Below are 25,764 nucleotides of genomic sequence, written 5' to 3'. Positions count from 1 at the left end.
ATTAATGGACGACTAAGTAATTATTAACTATAAACTAGAATAATATTATGTTTACGAAAGGTTATATATGATGTAATAATATAACTTTAATGTTTCGATAATTTCTAAAAGTATAGCCAAATGAGTTATTTCATTAATTAGCTGTTAAAGAGTCACCTTAATTAAAAAGTTATTAACGATCAAGAAATAATGACCTTTAAGGAGACCTTTACGACGTTATAATAACCTCTATGACCTTAATAAACGCTAAACTAATATTTAGGCTTAAAAGCTAAATAACGAAACATTCATTAATAAAACTATTCTTGATTAGATTAAAGGAGATAAAGGATATTACAAGCCTCTCCCGGCTATCAAGGTTATTAAGCAGAAATTCAGGTAATGTCTACTGCTAACACCCGCATTCCCCTTCAAAGTATGTTTTATGATCATGATTAATATTATGTTTTATATATGGATTGCGGGATCGAAATGAAATGTTTTATGATGGTTATGATGATATGATGCTATGAAATGATGATGATGATGTTATGATATATAATTATTCACGATGACGATAATATGCTTAAAAGAAATGAAACATGATAAATTCAAGTGAAAGACGGTTCTTGGCAAGTATTCTGTTATCCCGGGTCGTGCACGTACCTTCCGACCGGTTAACCACCTTCCGTTTAGTGAGGGCTTTTATCCTTGGGTGGCACCGCTCATTTTGGGCAAATAACGCCACCTTCCGTTTAGTGAGGGCTTTTGTGCTCGGGTGGCTGCCTTCCGTTTATGATGTTACTATATTCTGGGAAGACGTCCCTTCCGTTGTACTAGCCAAGTTACCGAAGTAAAAGATGTATGACGATGAACATGATAAAGCAGATAATGTAACCAACTATGATATGTTTGTGAAATGTTTTACTTCTTCTCTCCTTCCTGTTTTTAACTAAAATGATGTGAAATGAATTTACGATGTTAGAATAGTATGTTACTGAGCCTCGGCTCACAACGTTTTGTTTTATGTTTTAGGTACCGATGGTGATAACGGGATGGCGTAGCAGTGAGGATTTACTTAATATCTAGATTATATAGACTCTCATGGTTTTTAATTTAAGTTTATGTCAAAACTCTGATTAGTAACTAAGTGTTTGGTAATCAAGACTAATGTTGGATCTATATTATGCTTCATGTTATAAGATGTTTAAGTTTATGATTTTATGTCGCCTTGTATTTTCCTTATGGAAAGTACGGCGGTAACGCGCCGACTATCTAGGTTCTTCAGCTAATAATCGAGTAATCAACTTAATAACGATGATTAGAGGTCGGGGAGTTACAGAGGTCCAATTCTCTTGTGGCCTAATTCTCTCTAACCCTAACCCAACCCCTCCCTAATAACCCCAGCCCAACCCCTCCCTTATAACCCTAACCCTAAACATTTCAAATTCTCTCTCCTCTCTCTCTACTGAATAACGACTTTTTCTCTTTCGTACCTACTCCCTTCTCCCTACCTAACCACCACCACCATTTGCATCCACCACGAACCGCATCGCTTCACTACCTTCTCCTTCTTCGTCGCTTCACCACCCATCGCTTCACGAACCACCATCGCCACCGCATCACACGACGAGACGAAAACGAATAGACGAAAACAAAGAGGAAGACGAAGAGACGATAACACGAAGAGACGAAGATGACGAATGTAATTTCGCATGTAATTTAGGGTTTAAATTTGTTATTTTGTTTGATTTATTTATTTATTTTCGAATTTTCAGTTTTAATTTATATTGTTCAACATTTTTAATTATAGTTTAGTATAGTTTTGCTCAACATTTTTCGATTATCAGATTTATTTTATTTTCGATTTTTCAGTTTTAAGTATAGTTTAGTTATTTAATTTTCATTTTAATTTCGTTCCCAATTAATCTTGTTATTATGTATAGATTCGTTTATATTTCAATTTTTGGTCTTTCGATTAGTATAGATTAGTTATTACGTATGTATAGATTAGTATAGTTTACTTATTTCATATTTTGTTTTCAGTTTAATTTCGTTGCCAATTTTCATTTTTCGTTTTCAATTTGGTTCATCTTGCTTGTGGGTGTTATAAATTGGTTGTTGTTTTGTTCCGCTGTTGACCTGCTGCTGTTGTAACCTTTTTTTTTTCACACCGCATCAGATTCTCACTATACTGATGCGTTTTTTTACCACATCAAATTTTTTGTTAGCTGTTGCGGGCCCATTTGATGCGGACCAAAACCGCATCTGTAAGCCCGATTTTGACCGCATCAGATGGGCTTTTTTCCACTAGTGAAATAGTCTTTTATGTGTTTCCTGAATCAATCTAGACTAATTATTTTAAGGATGCTTAAAACATTGTGTGGTTATTCTATTGCATAAACATTGACATGAATCGATATCAAGTAGAAGCCAGCAACGGACAACATAGTTCCTGACTGTATTGCACCCCCACCCCAAACTTAATATTTGGTTCATTTTGGCCATCTATGGAGCCATGATGAGGAAATTTACATTGGATAAGTCCCTATTTTGTCCCTACGATTTCCCAATATTCAATTAGGTTTATGAGTTTTCATTTAAAGACTTGTTGGCGACTTTGAAAACATTTTCAATACAAAAAATTTATGGTGGGGTAGTCAAATCTAATACGCGCTCATCCCGCGTAGGCGAAATAAAAAACACGCCTACAATTATTAAGAAACATGTACTCGGGAAATCAAGCTCACCAAAAAACCCGCCTAGACTCGAATTTCGTATACCCAAATTTCACCCAAACACCAATGAATCTGACTCAACCCAAATACCATAGATCAGAACTTCATCTGAACCTGAATGGATCTGCTTCAACCTAATAGTAAGGCAGACTCGAGTATGATTGGGCTGTCGATAATGTGTTTTGAACTTGATATGATTGTCGTTGTTTTTTCTATTTGTATATCCTTTTTCTCTTCTCATCTATCAACCCACTATTAACCCAAAATCATTTGGCGCCACTCACTTTAGCCCATTATAAACTAATCCATTTTTAGCCGAACTCATTAACATTGATAGGACTCGGCCCGGTTAATAACAAAAGTACTGGCATCAGTCACAGTTCACGAGTTACAACTGCTCAAAGATGAGCAATATAAAGTTTAAATTTCTTTAAAAAAATAAACAAGAAAAAGAAAAGCAATAGGATTGTGACATAATTTCTGTAAACCTGCAGTTCTTTGTGTTTTTCCATTTGTTGTTTTAACCATTTCCAAACTCTTTCCTTTTGTGAACCCCAAAAGCACGAAACGACAAAGAAAATGGGAAATAAGAGGAATTTTTTACTTTTACCAATTCCCCGTGGGCCAAAATTAATCACCTCGAGTTAACTCCTTGAAACAGGGGGGAAAATTATTAGACCTATCAAGTGTGAAGCATTAATTTGGAACTCAAGGAATAGTGCTCTCACAAACATAATGCGAGATACTCCCTAAACACAAGAAACTTATAAAATAATCACCTCTGCCTAACTGCCTTTGATAATGTCAGTAGTTGCTGTAAACTATTTTTGGGTTAATTTGGGAGGTGATATTGTCTAGCACTACTCATAATAACAAGTTAGGTTTTTTTAATATAGCGAGGTGTCCTGAGTTTTTTTGAAAATCTATATTATAATAAATCCACTATTTTCACAAATCACAACGTCTCTTTACTCTATGGTAGTTCTGTAATTTTAGAAATTTGTTGTGCCATTGTCTCTCATCTACATTCTTGATTATAAATTTATAATAAGTTCAGTTAGTGAAATCTTTATAGTTCAATATATGATTTTTAGTTTGAAACTGATTAAATTAATTGTTTGGACCCACAATCTGGTCCAAGGGTGTCATGCAAAATCCATCTAAGAGCATACACAATGGTTGCCCTATGGTTTGTGGTCATCAATTATCTTATTACTTCCTCACTCTTCCACCTCATTCATACCCTACTCATCTCAATCCCATATATTTCTTACCCCCAATGGTTGCCCTCCAATTTGTGGTCATCACATTTCTCTCTCCTACTTTTTAACATACCCCACCATATTTTCTCTCTCCTCCAATTCCACTATATTATTATTTATGCATAATTTAATTTTAGAACTTAGACCACTGAATTTTGATGGTAATAAAATAATTTAATTTTTATTTGATTTAATTAATTAAGTTGAATGATTAACACTTGAATCGTATGGCATTGTAGAAAATGTATGCATTGTAGAAAATGTATGTTTAATTAATAATGCATTAAACAAGAGCAACAAAGACAAAACATATTATTAAATAGATAAACATCGAAGCTATTAAAATAAAACAACACTACGCCGTAATTAAAGCCTGATTTCTCCGAATTTCATCCAAATATTTTCCACTAGGTCTGCCTTGAGGCGGTCATGCATGGGCTTGTCATGAACTCGAACTCTATTAGTCATATATGTTTGCAAGTTTGCAATGCGATTCTCACTAGTTTCATATCTAAATGGTTCATTGAAATTTTGCGCATTTTGTTGACTTGAACTAGGACGTGGAGGTTCCTCATAATCATTGGGATCATAATGAAGGGAATATGAATCTCGTTCATCTTCAACTATCATGTTATGAATAATAATGCAAGCGATTATTATTTTCCCCAACATCTCTCTATCACGAGCTAAAGCAGGTTGACGAACTATAGCAAATTGAGCTTGTAGTACTCCAAATGCACGTTCCACATCTTTTCGTACACCCTCTTGACGTTGGGCAAAAAGACTTTCCTTCTTGTGGGTATAAAAGCTGCCCACCGAGGATATATACCGTCGGTGAGGTAGTATCCCATATCGTATTGGTGATCATTTACAACATAGTTAACTGGAGGTGCACGACCTTCAAAAACATCGTTAAAGAATGGAGATCTATCAAGAACATTAATATCATTACACCTACCTGGTGTTCCGAAGAAAGCATGCCAGAACCACAAATCATATGAGGCAATGGCTTCTAGAATCAATGTCGGCTTACCAGGTCTTCCAGAATACATTCCTTTAAATTGAGTCGGGCAAACTTTCCACCGCCAATGCATGCAATCAATACAACCCATCATGCCTAGAAATCCCCGTTGTTCAGCTGCAAATAATAATCTATTTAAATCTATTTCAGTAGGTCGTCTCAGATATTCATCACCAAAGTGGGAGACAACCCCTTCAACAAAATGTTGCAATGAATCTCTTGCAAGAGATGCACTTATTCGTAGATAATCGTCCACTGAATCAGCTGATGTGCCGTATGCTAACAATCGTATAGCTGCTGTGCACTTTTGTAATCCAGAAGCACCAAGTCTACCGGTGGCGTCTGGCCTTTGTTTGAAGAATTCATTACGAGTAATTAAGACTTCCACTATACGGAGGAAGACATGTTTTCGCATGCGAAATCTTCGACGGAAATAATTTGGAGGGAAAATCGGATTATCTGCAAAGTAGTCCCTCCATAAGCGGTCGTGTCCACTTTCACGATCTCTTGGAACTAGAGTCCTTGATGCCCTAGGAACTTGATTAACCGCGGCGTATGTATCAGCTGGATTGGCCATTATGAAGCCATCCATCATCTGATCCATTAGACGATTTGCTTGTCTACGTCTTTCATAACGTCTTCTATAATTTGCTTGATTAGAATTGGCAACATCATCAGAATTGGAAGAGTCGGAAGTTGAAATATGGTTGTTGTAACTTGATTCAGATGACATTTTTTGGTGTGTATGTATGAACGTTCTTGTGTGAAAGGTTTGAGTGTAGTAAAGCTTAGCATCCAAATAAATTTATATATAGACATGATGTCTATCATGATTGCCATGAAATAATGACATTTTTTTTAAATCCACCAAAACAATAATGCTTCAAAAATTGTAAGGTCATTTTGTCAGATTTTGTCATTAAAGTAACATAATAATGCATCTGAAAATTGCAGTGAGTAGTCATTCCTGCATTTGTTTGTTTTCTTGCAAGTTATGAATACTATTGCATCTGATCACCAACATTGAGTACTCTTTTTTAAAGGTTGAGTAGTCACTTCATATTGCTGTAAATAAAGCAATAAATAATTTGACTGCATATGGATAGTCACTTCATGTACAACTTAAATTTATTAATGAAGTAAAAACCAACAATTTTGGAATCACTTTTTTTCAACACATAAACATTAACTAATAATAATGCATTCATACAATAGCTTACACAAATAAATATCGTCTAATTAAAACAACTTAAGTACAAATAAAGCTTACACAAATAGATAGCCTCTAATTAAAACAACTTGCGATTACAAATAAAGCTTACACAAATAGATAGCCTCTAAATAAAACAACTTACGATTACAAATAAAGCATACACAAATAGATAGCTTCTAATTAAAACAACTTAAGTACAAATAAAGCTTACACAAATAGATAGCATCTAATCTCTAATTGAAACAACTTAAGTACAAATAGAACTTCCAAATTACTTATCATGGAAATAATACCTTAACAAGATTATTTTTCAATTCCTCTTCTTGTTCTGTTAGGTATGCCTTTGATGAAAGGACTTTGAATAACTCCAAATTAATCTTTCTTTGTTTCACTAATACCTTCTCTCTCTCTAGCTGCACCCTTTCACTTTCGATATCTTTATCATGTTTTAGCCTAGCAAGTTCCATTTCAGTTTCACTTGTCCTTGACAAATTCATCTCAGATACTGAATCCACCCATTGTTGAAATGCCTTTGGAGGCATGTTCATAACTTTTCCCTTACCATTACCTTTATTTTTTACAGACCCATCACTAGGAGGCTGGAAGGAACAACCTACATCACCACTGGTTGGTGTATCTTGGTCAGTTGAAGTGGAGAAGTTACCATCTTCATTAATTCGAATCCTCTTAGAGCCACCTTCTTGAGTTGCCGTCTTCTTCTTGCATTTTGACAGTACTCCCTATGGGCTTCCATTGGTCTGCCCCCCTTAGAATTTCCCAACAATGCTTGTCTTGAAACTCTGCATGTTTCTTTGAGTCACTCTTGTATATGGCAAATGCAGTCTTCATAACATCATCATCAGATTGACCGCTTGTTCTCCTTGACTCAGCATGAGCATATGCTCCAACAAACTTTGAAACACTTGCATTAATCCTCTTCCAACGACTTCTAAGGGGCTCCATTTCTCTCTCCTTTAATGAATCAGGCTCCCTAAACCCTTGAACCCTTTCTTCCCAACATCTGTTTCTATAACGTCTAACTTGGTCAAATGTATCCGTAACTCTACCCCAAAACGTATTTCCCTTTTGGTTCGTACCAACATATTAATCTGTACTAACCTGCAGCCATGATTTTACCAGGACTTCTTCTTCAACGTGCGACCAAAATTGTCTAGACATTTTTTTATCTTGAGTGTTTCCATATTCACCATCATTGTCCTCAATCTTGTCTTCTTCATCATCATCATCATCATCACCTTCTACAGATGCAGCACGAGATCGCAATGAAGTATCAAATTCTGGAAGTGGCTCTCCACCTACCGACGACTGAAAGTGTTGGGACATAGGAAATACTGAGTTAGATTGAGAATATTGGAATTTCTCGGTTGAATTTGGAGGAAATTGGGTGAACGAATTTGGATTTGAGAAATTTAAATTGTGTTGGGGATAATGTGATTGGCTATTTTGATTAGGGGAACCTAAGATATGCATGGCATAATTTTGATACTCTGCAAATTTTTTTGAGTTGGATTGCATTTCAAAATTTAGATCCAATTGAGAATAGTTTGGATTAGTTTGAGATTGTGTGGCCTTTTTGGATTTTGAGGGATTTTTTTTCCTTCCACTTTTTGGATCCATTTTTTATGAGATAATATGAGATAATAACTGTATTTGAAACAAAATCTAAGTAGATTATAAAAATAGAAGAAAAAGGAGTGTATGAAAGTAAGAATAGAAAAAGGAGTGTATGAAAGTATATCAATATTGGTCTTCATTTATAGAAGAAAAAAATGTTGTTGTAGACTTTTTTTTTTAAAAAAATAAATTATAAAACAGCATTATTAACGTTACAATGCTAAAAGGTGCTTAATAGTAAAAAAAAGCATCACAACTCTCAACCGTTAGATTGAAAAAATAAGGATCCTTGGACGCTTGGATTTGTTGGCACAAATGAACATCACTTTCCACGTGTGCCCATAATTTGCTCTTTGCTCCTCTTTCTCTTTGGCTCATGGGGAAGAACTGGGCATTGTAAATTCAGCTCATCATTTTTTCTCTCCTATTATTATACTACTACTTTTTTTACCTCTCTCCTCCAAAACCCACTGCTGGGCTACGCTGGGCATTCTCTAAAGGATCAGCTCAACATGCTTCTAAGGGGCCCACCAGTTCTTTAGGCAGAAAATAACTTTACAATAAAAGAGAGATAGTTTTCCTAAAAGCATGAGTGTTCCCTCAATAAGGTTTCCTGTCTGGAAAATAGCCAACATTATAAAAGCAGCAGACCCAATCAATGAACAAATATTCAATTCTCACCTAAAAAAAGAAAGCATCTCTCTCTACAACTACTCACTTTCTCTCACTAACCCAGCACTGACTTGAGCGTCGGAGGGCTTCTCGGGAACACCCCCAGGCCAGTTTTACTTTTTTTGCAGGGCTTTAAATGACTAGACTCGAGATCATACTCTAGCTCTAGATTTGACTCTCATCAACCATACATCACTCTTTTGACTAGTTTCTTAGTGGAAATAGTTTGGCGCCATCTGTGGAGACACTACATCTCAAAGTTACGTACCAAGAGCAACATGGCACCCCGAAGGAAAACATCCTAAGCATCATTACCGCGCCAACTCACATCAATTCAGTCCCAACAACCTCACGTGCTAGTCGAATCCTTAATAGTAGTTGATGAAGGATCTACCCCTCGAAACGAAGAGCATTCCATTCTCCAACAGCCATTCCATCCAGACCCAACTCCTATAACCATCGGCAACATAGAAAGGATAGCCCAGCAGCTGATGCTAACATGCAGCACAGTTAACAGGAGCTCATAGCGGGGATCCCCCCAACTCAACCCAAGGGCACCCAGAGAGCTTACCCAGAGAGAGTCTCGGGTTAGGGATGTTCTCAATGCTCCTGTTCCTAACCGGGGCGGGCAACAAGCGGGGGGGAGAGAAATCCGACAGGCTAACTCCCTAAGGACACTGAATTCGGACGCTCGACGGATCTTCAAAGAAAAATCTTGGACGAAGGATGGAGCAGGATGCTCGGAACCTACTCAAACACAAAAGAAGAGCGGATCGCAAAAAGACTAACCTGGAAGAACAAACCTACTCTCGGACCCCCCGAAGGGGGAGAGAAGGATCCCCTCTCGGGTTCAAGAAGACAAGGGTTGAAGACGAAGGAGACTCAAGACCCCCCCCCCCGGAACAAGACTCTCGTCTTAGTTAACGGGGGAGTACTCAACTTCATGACCCCTTTCAGTCGAAAGATCATGGAAGTTCCTAACCCAGGAACAGTTAATGTTCCCTTGATCGAGCAGTATTCGGGAAACAGTGATCCCGATGATCACATGGCGGCTTATAAGGCCCAGATGAGTGTGCAACCCGGGTTCGAGGCCACTTGATGTCGTTAGTTCCCGACGATTCTTAAAGGGGTGGCCCTCAGCTGGTTCTCGAGACTCTCTGTAACGCCCCGACTTCTGAGCATCACTATTATGTTAATTAATTACAAGGAGTAGCAGCGGAAGACATTCCTAGCTTAGTCGGTGCGTCACTGCCATACTCTCCACACAGGAAAGTACAAGGCAACATTCTTTCATATAATTAAACCTCTATAATAGTGGTAGTAATTCTATATATAGATAGCTTAAGCATAGCTAATGTTACGAAATCTAGTGATCATAAACTTGGATTACATAACCGTCATAGTCGCATGAATTAACGTAATTTAATCCTCACTGCTACGTCATCCCATCTTCATATGCATACCTAAAACAGAAAAACAAAACGTCATGAGCGAGGCTCAGTAACATACTACTCTAACAACGTAAATTCATTTCAATTCATTTTATTTGCAAACAGGGAGAAGAGAATATAGTAAAAATCATTTCATAAACATACACTTCGAATCAGGAATTTAAAAGTCATTTTCGTTCATATTATCTCCATTATCACATTTCATTATCAGAAAACTTTCTTTGGTTACTTTGGCGAGTACAGAAAGGCATAACCACCGAGGATATTCATCCCCCATCAGAAGGTGACATATAACATCATATATCATAACAGAAGGCAAAGCCACCGAGGATATTCATCCCCCATCAGAAGGTAGCATATAATGCCAGACATCGTAACAGAAGGCAAAGCCACCGAGGATATTCATCCCCCATCAGAAGGTGGCATATAATGCCATACATCATAACAGAAGGCAAAGCCACCGAGGATATTCATCCCCCATCAGAAGGTGGCATATAATGCCATACATCGTAACAGAAGGCAAAGTCACCGAGGATATTCATCCCCCATCAGAAGGTGGCATATAATGCCAGACATTGTAACAGAAGGCAAAGCCACCGAGGATATTTATCCCCCATCAGAAGGTGGCATATAACGCCAGACATCATAACAGAAGGCAAAGCCACCGAGGATATTTATCCCCCACCAGAAGGTGGCATATAATGCCATACATCATAACAGAAGGCAAAGCCACCGAGGATATTCATCCCCCATCAGAAGGTGGCATATAATGCCATACATCGTAACAGAAGGCAAAGCCACCGAGGATATTCATCCCCCATTAGAAGGTGGCATATAATGCCATAATGCGGGTGCCACCGAGGACGTTGTCCCCCATCAGAAGGTGGCGTTACCGCCAGATAACAGAATGACACATGCACGGCCCAGAGAACATAGTACTGCCAATCACCATCTTTCACTTTCATTTATCATGTTTCGTTTCTTTTGATTGATTTTTCAGAAATCATAATAAAGTCATTTTGTAACATCATCAAATCATTAACGTAGCCAAACATTTCATATCCCGCACACCACATAAAACATAGCATAAACATCATATAAAATCACCATATATAAAACGTAGTTGGAAGGAGAGTGCGGGTGTTAGCAGTAGACGTTACATAGTCACACATTTTTATATCCCACACACCACATAAAACATAGCATAAACATCATATAAAATCACCATATATAAAACGTAGTTGGAAGGGGAGTGCGGGTGTTAGCAGTAGACGTTACATAGTCACACATTTTTATATCCCGCACACCACATAAAACATAGCATGAACATCATATAAAATCACCATATATAAAATGTAGTTGGAAGGGGAGTGCGGGTGTTAGCAGTAGACGTTACCTGGAATCCTGCTTAACAACTTTGATCGTAGGGGAAGGCTTGTAATATCTCTTCCTTTTTAATCTAATAATCAATTCGGAAATTAATAAAGACTTATTAATATTTTATTCGGAATTTCGAGTTTACTGATCCATTTCCATCACGTGTCCATTTTAACAGGTTTTTAGGAGTTTTATATATTAACGTCTTTGGTGGTTGATAAAAGGTAGTAGGCGCCCTTTCCACTTAACAACTTAGCGTCTAAGCTATAATTCACGACTTCTGAATATGAACATCTTATTATAACCTTTTCATATTTTATAATTTCAAAATGTTATAGTTTTATTAACCTTTAATTCAAAACTTTATTCTATTAGTCATAGGGTCCCTTTAAACATATTCGTTATTTAATCGAAACAATATCCATCAATTCCATGATTTATGAATCCAGCCTAATTAATAACTTGTAACTACAGACCTCGTAATATAACTATTTTATTCGTGTAATATATGTAAGTGCCCGCGTGAATCTGACAAGTGATCTATACTTAAATTTCATTATTCTTTAGTTGATATATTAGTTAGAGTTATATGAAATATATTATTAAAACATATCATTATTTATTAGTCATAGTTAAGTTCATAATAATGAAGTTATAAGGGTTATACTTTATAATGAGTTTTATTATATTTTAACTAAACCACAATATCTTAATATCCAAGTTAATTAGAGAGTTAACTGTCTCACTTAATCCATTTCATTTGCTGATTTAATTAGCCAAAACACTAAGCCCAACAAGAAGAGTGATTTATAAAGGTATGTTTTGGGTTTCAAGTACCAATTTAAAACCAAGACTTATAACCATACCTCTGCTTCAACTTAGCAGACTCGACAAGGGAGCAGGAGAGTGAGGTCGAGGCTCTGACGGCAGCGGCGGGAGGCGCAGAACTCCGGCGAAGCTGGGTTTGGGTTCGTCGGTGCTGTAGCGGTGGTCTGGCGGTGCGCGCAGCAAGCAGAGGAGAGAGAAAACGAATCGGGCGAGAGAGAGGGGATGCGAGCGACGGAGAGATAAGGGCGACGGAGAAGGGGATACGGCTGGGTTGGCGCCGCGGTGGGTGACGCACAGGAGGTCGTCGGCGGAGGGTGGTGGTGATGTGGTGGCTGAACAGAAAACAGAGGAGAGAGAAAGTTGCGAGAAACAGAGGAATTTGAGGGTGGTTTGGGTGGCGTTTTCCGGTGGTAATATCAGGAGCTTTTGAGTGTATTTGTTAGTGATGACTGAGTGAGGAATGGTGGAGCAAATATGGGTATATATAGCCATTGTTTGAGCTTCAATTGTTCCCATTTGGATTGATGAAATTGGATTGGATAAAATGGGTTGTTGAGTGATTTGGGTTGATTGTGAATTTTTATTTGAAGATAAGTTTGATTGTGTGCAAGAAACCCATTTTGGATTTAAAAATTCATGGGTGGGTTTTGTTTGAAGAAAAAACTGAAATGGAGCCAAGGAGAAGGAAAATTCACGTTTTCTGTTTTTCAATTTCTTCTTTTTATTTTTCCTTTTTCTTTTTTTTTTCTTTTTCTTTTCTTTTCTCTTTTTCTTTTCCTTTTTATTAACAAAACAAGTTGACCCAATTGGTAAGGTTTAAGTAATTGTTTTGTTTATTATTTGTTTTCTTATTTTAACTAAAGAAATCATTTAACATAACTTGTTATTATTAGCAACTCTAGCCATACATAATATATTTTATCTTTTAACGAACTAATTATCCATTACTTGGATATAAAATAACAAAATTTTTAATTTTAACTTATGATTAAAGGAAAAATTTAGCCACTAATTATTATTAATTAATTTAAGGAATTTTAAAATTTTCGGGATATTACACTCTCTCTTGGCAACATCACAAACTTTTCAGTGTTAGAAGTATTGTTCCCCCAGTACTTCATCGTCGGGCGCGGGCATAAGAAGTCAAGCATTCACTTAATGTCGATCAAGCAGCAAGAGCAAGATAGTCTAGCTGACTATATCAAGAGGTTCAATGAAATTGAAAATTTCCGACCTTCAAGACGGGGTGGCCTTCACCTCCTTAATGTTGGGACTCTGGCCAAGCAAGTTCAGATGGTCCTTGGCAGATAATGAAGTCACCACATTCACGGAGGCCATGAGTCGGGCCCAAAAGTTCATCCAAGCCTCGGATATTTGCAAACCTGTCGTAGAGAAGTCGAAAAGAAGAAACGAAGAAATCCATTACCGAGAATCCAATAAGAATGCCAAGAGCAGCCAACAACTCCTCCCGAGAGTTTCTGATAATGGGAACGATCCCCGATTCAACAGAAACAGACGTGAGATCTACCTAGATCTAAAACACAAGTCAGTATTACCCATTTCTCCCCCCATAAGAACTTCAAAGGAAAGAATGGATCAACGACTATGGTGTGAGTACCACCAGGAATGTGGCCATACCACCAAGGACTATTGGAAATTGAAGAAGGCCTTGGACCACCTAACTGATCAAGGAAAGTTGAATAGATACATCAAGCACTCTCGGGAAGAGAAAGGAAAGGAGAAGGAAACGAAAAATTATAGTGACTAATACCGACAGGTACGTCGATGTAATAGTAGGAGGCCACGCCTCAGGGGGCCCAACCGATCGATCATGCAAGGCTCACCTCCAAGCAATGAAGTAACATGTCTTAGAAGTCGAGCCACTGAAGGCGAGGTGTACCGTCATGACGTTTGGGGAGCTTGACCGGCACGTTCATACCCCCCATGACGACCCCCTTAGCGGATATCATTACCCTAGATTGCTTGCGCAAGCTTAAGTACACCGAGATTGACGTAACCCCGACCAGCCAACCGCTGATAGGTTTCGAGGGAGGATCTGTATCCCCTCGGGTTTGTAAAATTGATGGTAAGATTCGGGGAGAGAGGGAAAGGTAGAAGCCTACCAATCGACTTTTTAGTAGTCGATACCCCGTTTCCCTATGATGCTATCGTGGGTAAGCCCACAATGAACAAGATCAAAGCATCCATCTCGGTATACCAATTACTCTGCAGTATGAAGAAGATGAAGGATAACTCGGGAATATCTATGGAACCAGCAAACCGCCCGGTAGTGTTATACAAACAGCTTCAAAACCAATACGTTAGAAGAACCCCTGAAAAAGAGGAATAGGGAAGACTTCGTAGACCCCAGCCAGTCGAGGAGGATGAATAAGTAGTTATAAATTAATATCTCGGGAATGTACTGAGGATTGGCACAAGCCTCAACCCCGAGATCAAAGAAAAACTCATCAACACCTTGCGGAATTACAAGGATGTATTTGCTTACTCTGCCTTCGATATACAGGGGCTGGACCCCAACTTCGCATCCCACGAGCTGAATATCAAAGAAGGCTTCCGCCCCATCAAGCAGAAACTAGGCATCAAGGGCCTGAGAGGAACGCAGTAGCAGATGCAGAAGGTAAGAAGTTTCTAGAGGCTGGAATCATTGAAGAGTGCCAATACAAAGAGTGGATGGCCAATGTGGTTTTGATGAAGAAGGCCAGTGGAGCTTGGTGCATGTGCGTCAACTTCAATGACCTGAACAAAGCATGTCCCAAGGACAATCATCCCCTTTCAAAGATTGACAAGCTAGTTGACTCAACTGCCGGTCACGAGTTGCTCAGCTTTATGGATGTCAATGCGGGCAACCACCAAATCCGATGGCGGAAAAGGACCGAATACACACAACATTTATTACAGCTTAAGGCGTGTACTGCTACAAAATGATTCCATTCGGGCTAAGAAACACAGGAGCTACTTACCAACGAACAATCAACAAGGTCTTTGAGGTGCAACTCGGAGAAACATTGAGGTGTATGTGGACGACTTGATTGTCAAGAGCAAAAGAACAACAAATCACGTCGGGGATTTGGCAGACACACTAGACACCCTACGACGCCACAATATGAAGTTGAATCCGAAGAAATGCGTGTTTGGGGTAAAAGGGGGGGAAGTGCCTTGGGTTCTTGGTGGATGGAAGAGGAATTGATGCAAACCCCGAGAAAATCAACGCAGTATTAAACATGTACCCGCAAATAAATGTTGGAGAAGTTTAGAGGCTAACAGGGTGCCTAGCAGCGTTGGGCCGCTTTCTATCCCGTTTAGCTAACAAGAGCTTACTATTCTTCAGAGCGCTCAAAAGGAAAGAGTTTCACTAGGATGACGAGGCGGAGTAGGCTTTCCAGCAGCTGAAACAACACTTGACAACCTTACCCAAACCCATATCCCCCTTGCCGGGAGAAACACTCTACATTTATCTATCGGTATCAGAATACGCTCTCAGCGTCGTGCGGAGAGAGACGGAGCTCAACACCCAGTGTACTTCATCAACTACGCTTATATAGGAGCTGAAGCAAGATACAGTCAGATGGAGAAGATAGTTTTTGTGCTAATAATGGCGAGTCGGAAGTTCAAACCATATTTTCAAGCGCACCCTATCAAGGTCCTCGCCGGACAATCTATCATAAATATGATTGAAAGCAGGAATCATTCGACTCAGATGACCAAGTGGGTAAATCAGTTGGCGGACTTCGGGCTGGAATATGAGCGTCGAAGAGCAATCAAGGCCTAACCCTTAGAGGATTTTATCAGTGAATGTAGCTCCCGACCCATTGACGGAGAAGAAAGAGGGTCGTGGGAATTACAAGTGGATGGTTCAGCCACCAAATCAGGGAGTGGCGCCGGGCTAGTAATCATTCCCCCAATCGGGGATAAAATGGAACACACTGTAAAGTTCGACCTTTTGGCTTCAAACAATGAGGCGGAATACGAAACTCTGATCCTAGGCCTCCAGATCTGTATCAACTCGAGGGCTCAGGCAGTGACGACCAAATTAGGGCAGGTCTCGGGGAAATATGAGGCCAAGGAAGATACCATGAGGATGTACCTCAATAAGACCCGAGAACTTATCAGGAAGCTCTCCTCGTTAACATACATCAGATCGGAGAACAAACAAGCAGATGCTTTAGCCCGTATGGCAAGCTCGGCGGAGGGGATCACCCCACGAACCATCATCAGGGAAGTCTTGGAACAGCCGAGCATTAACTCACTCCAAGTCCACACATTGAAAAGAACAGATACCTAGATGGAGGACATTATAAGCTATCTCCGGGATGGCACGTTGCTCCCGGGAGAGAAAGAAGCAGAGACCTTGAAGAAAAAGTCGGGAGGGTTCATCTGGCATGAAAGGAGCCTATATAAAAAGTCCTACACTCATCCCTTACAGAAGTGTGTTACACCTTTTGACGACAACTACATCCTTCGAAAAATTCACAATGGGGGTTGCAGCAGCCATCAAGGGGTCAGGACTATAGCCGGGAAACCCTTGAGAGTCGGGTACTACTGGCCTACCCTGAGCAAGATGCCACGGGGTTAGTAAAGAAGTGTCCCAACTGCCAACTCCATGGAGACATCCCTCGGGTCCCGACTAATCCCTTGATGACTATACAAGCAATTTAACCATTCGACACACGAGGATGGATTTAATAGGGCTCTTTTCTGCAACATCGGGGCAGAGAAGGTTCCTACTTGTGGCCAATGACTACTTCACCAAATGGGTAGAAGCAGACTCACTAGCCTCCATCACTAACAAGCAAGTTCAGACCTTCATATGCAAAAACTTAATCACCCGCTTCGGTCTTACAAGAACCCTCATCTTGGATTATTGTTCCAGGTTCGTGATCCAGACAAGGTTCTCAGCAGTTTCCCAACCTTAGACAAATGGTCAAGCAGAGGCCGCAAACAAAGTGGTGCTTAACGGGATTAAGAAATCGTTGGAAGGGGCCAAAGGATCTTGGATTGATGACCTTCCGTGAAAGAAGCTATGGGGGATTCACCTTTCAATCTGGTCTACGGTAGCGAGGTTGTCCTGCCAGTTGAAGTCGGGATACCTTCCCCGATGTTGACCTTCTATGAGTATGATAAGAATGAAGAAGAGAAGAGGGTAGACCTTGACCTATTACCCGAATCTAGGGGCAACACCTTGCTCAAATCAATCTACAACAAGCAATGACTGACCAGAAAATTCAACCTCAGGGTGACAGTCAGGCCATTTCATATTGACGATTTCGGTAGTCAGAAAGGTCGAAGCGACAGAGCTGACACATCTAAAGGGTAAGCTTGGGTATAAGTGGGACGCACCTTACAAAGTCACAGAGGTGATCAAGCCGGGAACATACCGACTAGAATCGCCAGAAGGTACCCACTGGTCCGACCTTGGATAGTAGACAATTTGAAGAAGTACTTCATTTAAATAGTTCTAATATAACTTCGGCACACTTGAGCCACTGTTTGTACTTGGCCACATTTGAGCCAACATTTTACTAACCACAACTCGGGGTAATATGTTGTACCTTCTTAGAGTTGGCGGGATATTTTGTAAACTTCGCCACAATTGAGCCAATGGTATATCTCGTTAGCCTCAACTCGGGGTAATCTATTGTATCTTATTAGAGTTGGCATTATTATAATCATGAATGAAAAAGTTGGTTTCTGTGATAGTTACGTCAAATAAAATATAACATTTGTTCTACTCGAGAAATTACGCTCGGGGGGTTTCAAACAACAAAATAGAATATTTTGCTCGGGAATCACGCTCGGGGAAATTTCAATCAAAATTATTCACATCATTGAATAACAAAATAAAAATAATACAACCTAAAGACCCAGGGGAACAAAACTCCCTAAGAGTCTAGAAGATCTAAATACAAGAGAAGTCTAAGCAGCCAAAGTCTCGTCGGGAGAACTGTCGGTGCTACCCGCACTATCCTCGTCCTCTGAGCTTTTGTCCGACAGATGAACCTCGGAGTCTACCTCATTAGAAGGACGAACCGCAGAACTTGAGATGGCAACAGCAGAGGTAGAAGTTTGAAGGATGGGCAACCCTGCATTGATATTGGCCGACTAAGGAGTGACACCGGAAGCTTTGGAAGCAGAAGTCTGAGTCGCCTCTTTTTTCTGATCCTCAGCAACGCGACAGTCTAATTCAGCTTCGACGTCGTACCAATTTAGAGAAGAGTCAGGACTAGCAAGGATTCCCTTAAGGCGCTCATTCGTTTCCCTAACGGTCATACGATAGGAGTTGGTGGCCATTTTCCCGATGAAGGACAACCCCTCATGAGACCTCTTCCACACCTCCAAAAACTCTTGATGCTCCTTCTCGAGCTGCGAGCGAGCCTTCTGCAGCTTGTGCCTTAAGCCCTTGGCTCTTTTTTCAGAATCGGCCAGACGAGTCTACAGATCCTCGATGCTCTTCCGAGCAGCGTTGTACTTAATAAGGGAAGCCTCAAGGTCATCCTTGATCTTCTTATTGGACTCCTTCAACTCATTCATCTCATTTACTGCCGTTCGAGCCTCCCCAAAAGTATCATTTTGATCGTCAAGCTCGATATTGAGCCTATCAATCTCAACCTCGTGATTGGAGACTTGTTTCTTCAATCTGTTTACCTCCTTGGTCAAGGCAACAACGCCCGCCTCGAATTGAGCACGACGATTGATCACGTAGGTCATACTGATGGAGGTCTACAAAAACAAAGAAAAGTAGTCAATAAATAAAAAGAATTGAAGAACTATATGCATACTCGGGATAGTCACATACCTCGAGCCAAGACTCGTAAAGAGCATTAATTTCCCCATGTCCCAGGGCCAAAAGGGCCTCATCGTCAGCATCGATGTAGATCGCTTTGACGTCGTTCTTCACCCTAGCCAACTTCTAAGGCCTGGTAATGAAAGTAAAGGGCATGTTGGACCCAATCTGGTCCACTCGGGATCGCTTTTGGAGAGCTCGTCAAAAACCTCAAGTTGACCCTCAGGCTCGATTTCAGGTTTTCTCTTGCTGCCCGAGGAAATTCCTAAAGAGGCCTTGTTTGAGGCCTTAGACGCTGCATTTTCCAACGCCCGTGCCTTCTCCACATTCCCCTTTAGCTTTCGGGAGCAAACATGAGGCTTCTTGGCCTTCTTAGTGTCAGTGTCGGTGTTCTGGAGACAAAAATTAGTATAAGGCGGGATTCAATGAAGATGTTTAAAGCAAAGATTATAACTTGCCTTCGGAGGCGGGGGAATGGACATAGTCTCCGCATCAAGCTCGGCCAAGAGTTTAGCGGCCAATGCAGCGCTGTCAATGAATCTTTCAGCCATCGCTGGATCGAGTCGGTGTCCGGAAGAGCTGAAACAAGGAAAATATCAAAACTTTAGCATAAAAGTGAATCCATACATTTCATAAAGGAAATAACCCTTGTCGCATCTACGACTCAAACCCGTTGCCGCTAGGAATATCTCGTTCCGCATCTCATAGCGAGTGGGAAACTACTTCGAGGGCACATAGGTGAGGTCCCCCGTCGCTGTCTTTGGGGTTGTGGAGAGATAGATCCTCGACACCGCCTCCTCCCAAGACATCTCAGAGACCGCCTGGTTAAGTCAGAAGCGAGGCCCCTATTCGGGAGGAAGGATAGGGATCCCCCATTCAACACTCGTATAAATTTGGTAGAACGTCTGCCTAAACCCTTGTGGTTGGAGGGGGCATCACAATTAACCTTATAGCCCGCTTTACACTAGAAGCGGAACCACCCCCGACCATGAAGATCAGCAGGGCCTAGCATTAGGGTGAAGAGATTGCGCCATAGGCGCACACTTGGGGTAACACTAAGGAGTTCACAAACAAATATGAAGCCGTTTATGGTTCGCCAACTGTTGAAGAGCAAATTGGTGAGTGTAACCTGGTAGGCATTCAAGAGATCTTTGATGAATGAGTGCAAGGGAAACCTAAGGTGCATGCTCTGATGATATAAAGACACACATCCTACTGGAGGGGTTAACACCGACTTGGTATGCTTTGTCCGAACGACAAAGAAAGGGTCTTGAATCCAAAACTTAGTCCCTACGTATTTGGCGTTTCGCTCCATGTAGCTTATAAAGGTAGCGTTTGGATAGTAGGTGTGAGCATTGCTCTCGAGATATAAAGGAGAAAACTCTTAACCGGACGTAGTCAGGGCTTCATCCTCAACCTCCTCCGACACCATGACCACCCCGTCCGAGAGTAGCGGTCCAGATAGCAAAATTGCAAGGCCTATGAGTTAAAAAGACCTCCCAAGGCCTGGATCCACCCCCTCATCCTCCTCACTCAATGAGTCTGATGGGATAGGAAAAGGAACCACCTCAGGAATAGAAGAAGGACCCTCACATGAGATCCGAGTGCTAACCCAAAACTTATGGACCCCGCAAATGTCTTCGGATATTCTATAAGGAGGGGAGGCGGGAACATTGGGATCGAACTCGGGATCCATCCTAAGCACCCACTGTCATTATCAAATACTGAAAATGAAGAATTATGGCTAAGGAACAACATATCTTATCGAAAATTCACAGTCGGAAATGAAATAGACACGGGCACTCGACGACTCGGGACTGGAGCAAGCAACAAGGGGTAGAAAAACATAGAGAGATAATGGGGAGAGAAATTGAGGAGAGAGAGAAATCACAAATGACTAGAAAGGTATGGAAATGAAGCTCTTCTCCCTCTATAGGTGACTAGTTTTCCATCTCCGCATCATGATAACCTCTCGAACACTCTGAATGGGTTTAAAAGATTGGGCTACAGGGAGAAAGGCCCAGAGATTAGGCTTCAGACCAAAGGCCCAATTTCCTACAAAGGCACAAAAACAGTCAAAGGTCAATGGTCAATCTCAATGGTCAAAGGTCAACAATCAATCACCCAGCACCGACCAAAAATTTAGCCTATCTCTAAGTTTCCTATAGTAAGGCACTAGTTGGACCTTTTCGGCCTTGTCAGAAGTCCCCAGTGTCAAGCTAAATGGCCAAGTACCTCAGATACCCATGTCGGGGTTGCAACCATGGAAGGCTTAGTAGCCAAAAAATGGCTAAGTGTCTTAGTGTCCAACTTGAGATCTTCATATGAAGGGATAATTAGCCCCCGAGTTGGTACATCATTCTTCTAGGTCAGTCCAAGGGGCTCATTACTTAGCCAAAAAGTGGCCTCGGTATCCAACTCGGGATCCTCATATGAAGAGCTCATTAGCCCCCGAGTTGGTACATCACCCTTCTTGACCAGTCCAAAGGGTCCATTACTTAGCCAAAAAATGGCTAAACACCTCAGTATCCAACTCAGGATCCTCATAGAAAGGGCTCATCATCCCCTAAGTTGGTGTATCACCCTTCTTGGCTGGGCCAAAGGGGCTCACTACTTAGCTAAATGGTTAGGTACCTCATTACCCAACTCGGATGCCTCATAAGAAGGGCTCATTATCCCCCGAGTTAGTGCATCACCCTTCTCGGCCTTGCCAAGAGGCTCATTACTTAAAAGGCTAAGTACCTCCATCCCGAGTTTAAGTTCCCCTCTCAGGAAAGGTAGAGTATCTCTTGGGGTCACCAAGAGCCTAAGGCCTCCCTACCAACTCTAGAAAACATGTCCCCCATCTCGGGATGCTTAGGATCAGGCCCAAAGCTCCCACACCGACTCGGGAGCAAAACCCCTGAGGTCACGCGGAGTCTCGTACAGGAACAACGGACGAGCTCGGGGAAGCAGTCTCTCCCCCTTCTCAAGACGCTCGTTGTGGAGCCTCAGGCCTCCCTACCAACTTGGAAAAACATGGCCCCTATCTCGGGTTGCTTGGGAGCAGGCCCAATGCCCCCACACCGACTCATGAGCAAAGCCCCCGAGGTCATGCGGAGTCCCGCACAAGAACAACGGACGAGCTCGGGGAAGCGGTCTTTCCCCCCTCTCGGGGACGTTTGTTGTGGAGCCTAAGGCCTCCCTACCAACTCAGGATGCATGTCCCCCATCTCCGGATGCTTGGGATCAAGTCCAAGGCCTCCACATAGACTCGGGAACAAAACCCCCCTTTCGGGATCACACGAAACTCATCATGGGGTTGGCATACCCACTCGGAAAAGGAGGATCTTCGCCCCCCCCCCCTCCTCTAGGTTTTTTAGGGTGAGGCCCCCAAGGCACCATCTCGAGATCCACCTGGCTTATCAGAGGCCATGCAACACTTGGAAATTCCGCTGAACAACAGCCTTGGACAATTAAGAAGGGTTGTCTCACAGTCAGTTATCCAACATGGGGCTAATTGTTTTGACCCATAATCTGGTCCAAGGGTGTTATGCAAATCCCATCTAAAGGATCAACTTAACATGCTCCCAAGGGGCCCACCAGCTCTTTAGGTAGAAAATAACTTTACCATAAAAGGGAGATAGCTTTCCTAAAAGCACAGGTGTTCCCTCAATAAGGTTTCCTGTTTAGGAAATCTCCAACATTATAAAAGCAGCAGCCCCAATCAATGAACAAGTATTCAATTCTCACCTAACAAAACTAGAGCATCTCTCTCTACAATTAATCACTTTCTCTCTCTAACCCAACACTGACTTGAACGTCGGAGAGACTTTCTCGAGAACACCCTCGGGCTTGTTTTCCTTCTTTTGCGGGGATTTAAGTGACGAGACTCGAGATCATACTCTAGCTCGAGATTTGACTCTCATCAACCATACATCACTCTTTTGACTAGTTTCATAGTAGAAACGTTAAGTAGAATTTTAGTTTATGAGAAAAATGATTAATTTAAAACTATTTTTCTCCCATTTACATCATTGTTTTCAAATCCCATAATGTGATTAATTAAAAATTACTACTATACAACATGTAAGATAACTCCTTAATTGTCAGGAAATATAATGTAAAACAAAGAGAGAATGATAGAAACACTGATATGAAATCTTTATCATATGGTTATTGTGGAGGATTTGGAACATGTATTATGTAAGATAAGTTTTATAGTAATTTTCAAAATGAAGAAAAAAACCATACTCAATGATGACAATAACGTTACATTACGATAAACATGGATGTGAATATATCTTATATTACACAAAGTTCATAAATTTTTATTTGTGAATTATATGAGGTCAATTATAGGCACCTAATACAAATTAAACAAATTATTAATGCACTTTTAGTGCTTTATGATATTAGCATTGCGTAAAAACATTGTACTTAACAAACTAAAATGTGATGTTTTTATATGAATATTTTAAACTTATGGTTACTAATTTTTTAAAGGAAAATTATTTTAAATAAGTTAACCTTTGCGTGATCTTCCCAAAATCACTCAAGTTTTAGATTATTCTTGATTAAGTCAATTTTACACATGCTTTAACTCTAAATGAGTTTAATGATATGTAACCAACAAGTTACTTGTTGACTTCTTTCCTACCCAAAACCCCTCCTCACCCTCTCTCCCCCCCCCACCCCTGCAAACACCCTCTCCCCACCCTTGCGAACACCCCCAACCATCTCCCCCACCCCTGCGAACACCCCTCCCCATCCTCTCCCCCACCCATGCGAACACCCCCTCTCTCGTCCTACCCCTGCAAAAGCCCCTCCCCCTCTTTCTCACTCTCTCTCTCCCTCTCACACACACACACATACACACACTCTCTCTCTCTCTCTCTCTCTCTCTCTCTCTCTCTCTCTCTCTCTCTCTCTCTCTCTCTCTCAGACTCTACCACCTTCACCGAATGAGGTTAGTGTTGGGTGGGGAGTTTGAACCTCGTGGTGGTGGGTGATGGGGTCTGAAGGTTGGGTTAGTATTTGATATGGTGGGTTTAGAGGGTGGTGGACTAGATGGTGGCTACTTGGTGGGTTGGTGGTCTTAAGAAAGAGGGGAGAGAAAGATGAAAGGAGGAGGGAAGTAGAGAAAAAGTAAACCAAAAAAATAAATAGCAAATCAATCATATTGTGACACGTAGCACATGTAACATACTAAACAGGTCACAAACAAGTTAAACTTAATAGAAGAAAACAACCCTACAACTAATTAGGAATAATCGAAAACTTGACTTGTTTTGGGAAGACCACGCAAAGGTTAGCTTTTTAAAAATAATTTTTCCTTTTTTAAATTGGTGAGGAGGAATAACCTAGTAAAAGAGCACCTCTCACAATAGCATATCCAATCAAGCTGGAATGGTCTGATCCTTTAAGAGTAGAAGTAAAAGATGAAAACTTCACCTTCAAAGATCTACTCTTAGTAAGGTACTTTTATCCCATGACCTCATTTACATACAATGCATCCCTTACAATTAAGCTAGTAATTATCTGCTATTTTTTTTACACTGATGTCATTTCAGTGACATATCTAGAAAATTAGAAATGGGGGTACGATAAAATGAATAATTAGATTAATAAAATATATCATCTATCCTTTTGACTCTATAAATATTTTTTGGAGACAAATTTCACCAACTTTAACAGCAAAATACCATTAATATATAAGAAAAAAATCAAATAAAAACAAATGCTCCGATACAAGAACTGAACAACAATAATGAATTTGAATCCCAAATTTTCTTTGTCTTAATATTTAGTCAACCCTAAAAATTTGAGAAATTTGAAGATTAACTATTGTAGAAGGATTTTGTAAAAATTTGCAGTTGATATAAGTCACATAATTGTGTTTTAGGAGAAAAAGGATTAATTTGAAACTATTTTTCTCCCATTTACATCATTGTTTTCAAATCCCATAATGTGATTAATTAAAAAGTACTACTATACGACATGTAAGATAACTCCTTAATTGTCAGGAAAGATAATGTAAAACAAAGAGATAATGATAGAAACACTGATATGGAATCTTTATCATATGGTTATTGTGGAGGATTTGGAACATGTATTATGTAAGATAAGTATTATAGTAATTCTCAAAATGAAGAAAAAAACCATACTCAATGATGACAATAACGTTACATTACGATAAACATGGATGTGAATATATCTTATATTACACAAAGTTCATAAATTTTTATTTGTGAATTATATGAGGTCAATTATAGGCACCTAATACAAATTAAACAAATTATTAATGCACTTTTAGTGCTTTATGATATTAGCATTGTGTAAAAGCATTGTACTTAACAAACTAAATGTGATGTTTTTATATGAATATTTCAAACTTATGGTTACTAATTTTTTACAGAAAAAATTATTTTAAATAAGTTAACCTTTGCGTGATCTTCCCAAAATCACTCAAGTTTTAGATTATTCTTGATTAAGTCAATTTTACACCTACTTTAACTCTAAACTAGTTATTAGGCCCGGGCTATGCTCCGGGTAAGAAAAAAATTTTAATTATTAATATTGTATTTTGATATGATAACACTAAATACAACTTGGTCTAGTGGTTAAAACTTTAGTACATGAACTTGAGGTCATGGGATCAAAACCTATACTATACAATTTCTAATTTTTTTTATTGTATATGGATTACATTAACTAAAGCTCCCTAGGGAGAGCGCCACGTGGCACCGTTCCTCGTTTGCGCACGCCTTTTAATATATTAGTATAGATGAGTGTAATGATAGGTAA

At 40.2% G+C, this 25,764-nt stretch overlaps 2 protein-coding genes across 2 annotated transcripts; both read right to left on the bottom strand.

The window, feature by feature from the left end:
- Positions 1 to 4,683: 4,683 nt before the first annotated feature.
- On the bottom strand, positions 4,684 to 5,733 carry LOC125497681 (uncharacterized). The gene has a single exon (XM_048645338.1). It carries the CDS (start codon positions 5,731 to 5,733, stop codon positions 4,684 to 4,686), a length of 1,050 nt encoding a protein of 349 aa, XP_048501295.1.
- Positions 5,734 to 6,900: 1,167 nt separating this feature from the next.
- On the bottom strand, positions 6,901 to 7,557 carry LOC125497682 (glutathione S-transferase T3-like). The gene is made up of 2 exons (XM_048645339.1): positions 7,351 to 7,557; positions 6,901 to 7,296 (listed from the first exon to the last, which is right to left on the bottom strand). The coding sequence occupies exons 1-2, from the start codon at positions 7,555 to 7,557 to the stop codon at positions 6,901 to 6,903; spliced, it is 603 nt and encodes a 200-aa protein (XP_048501296.1).
- Positions 7,558 to 25,764: the final 18,207 nt, after the last annotated feature.

This window comes from Beta vulgaris, chromosome 5, assembly GCF_026745355.1.
Source record: "Beta vulgaris subsp. vulgaris cultivar EL10 chromosome 5, EL10.2, whole genome shotgun sequence".
NCBI lineage: Eukaryota > Viridiplantae > Streptophyta > Magnoliopsida > Caryophyllales > Amaranthaceae > Beta > Beta vulgaris.
This window is presented reverse-complemented; position numbering and strand designations above follow the sequence as displayed.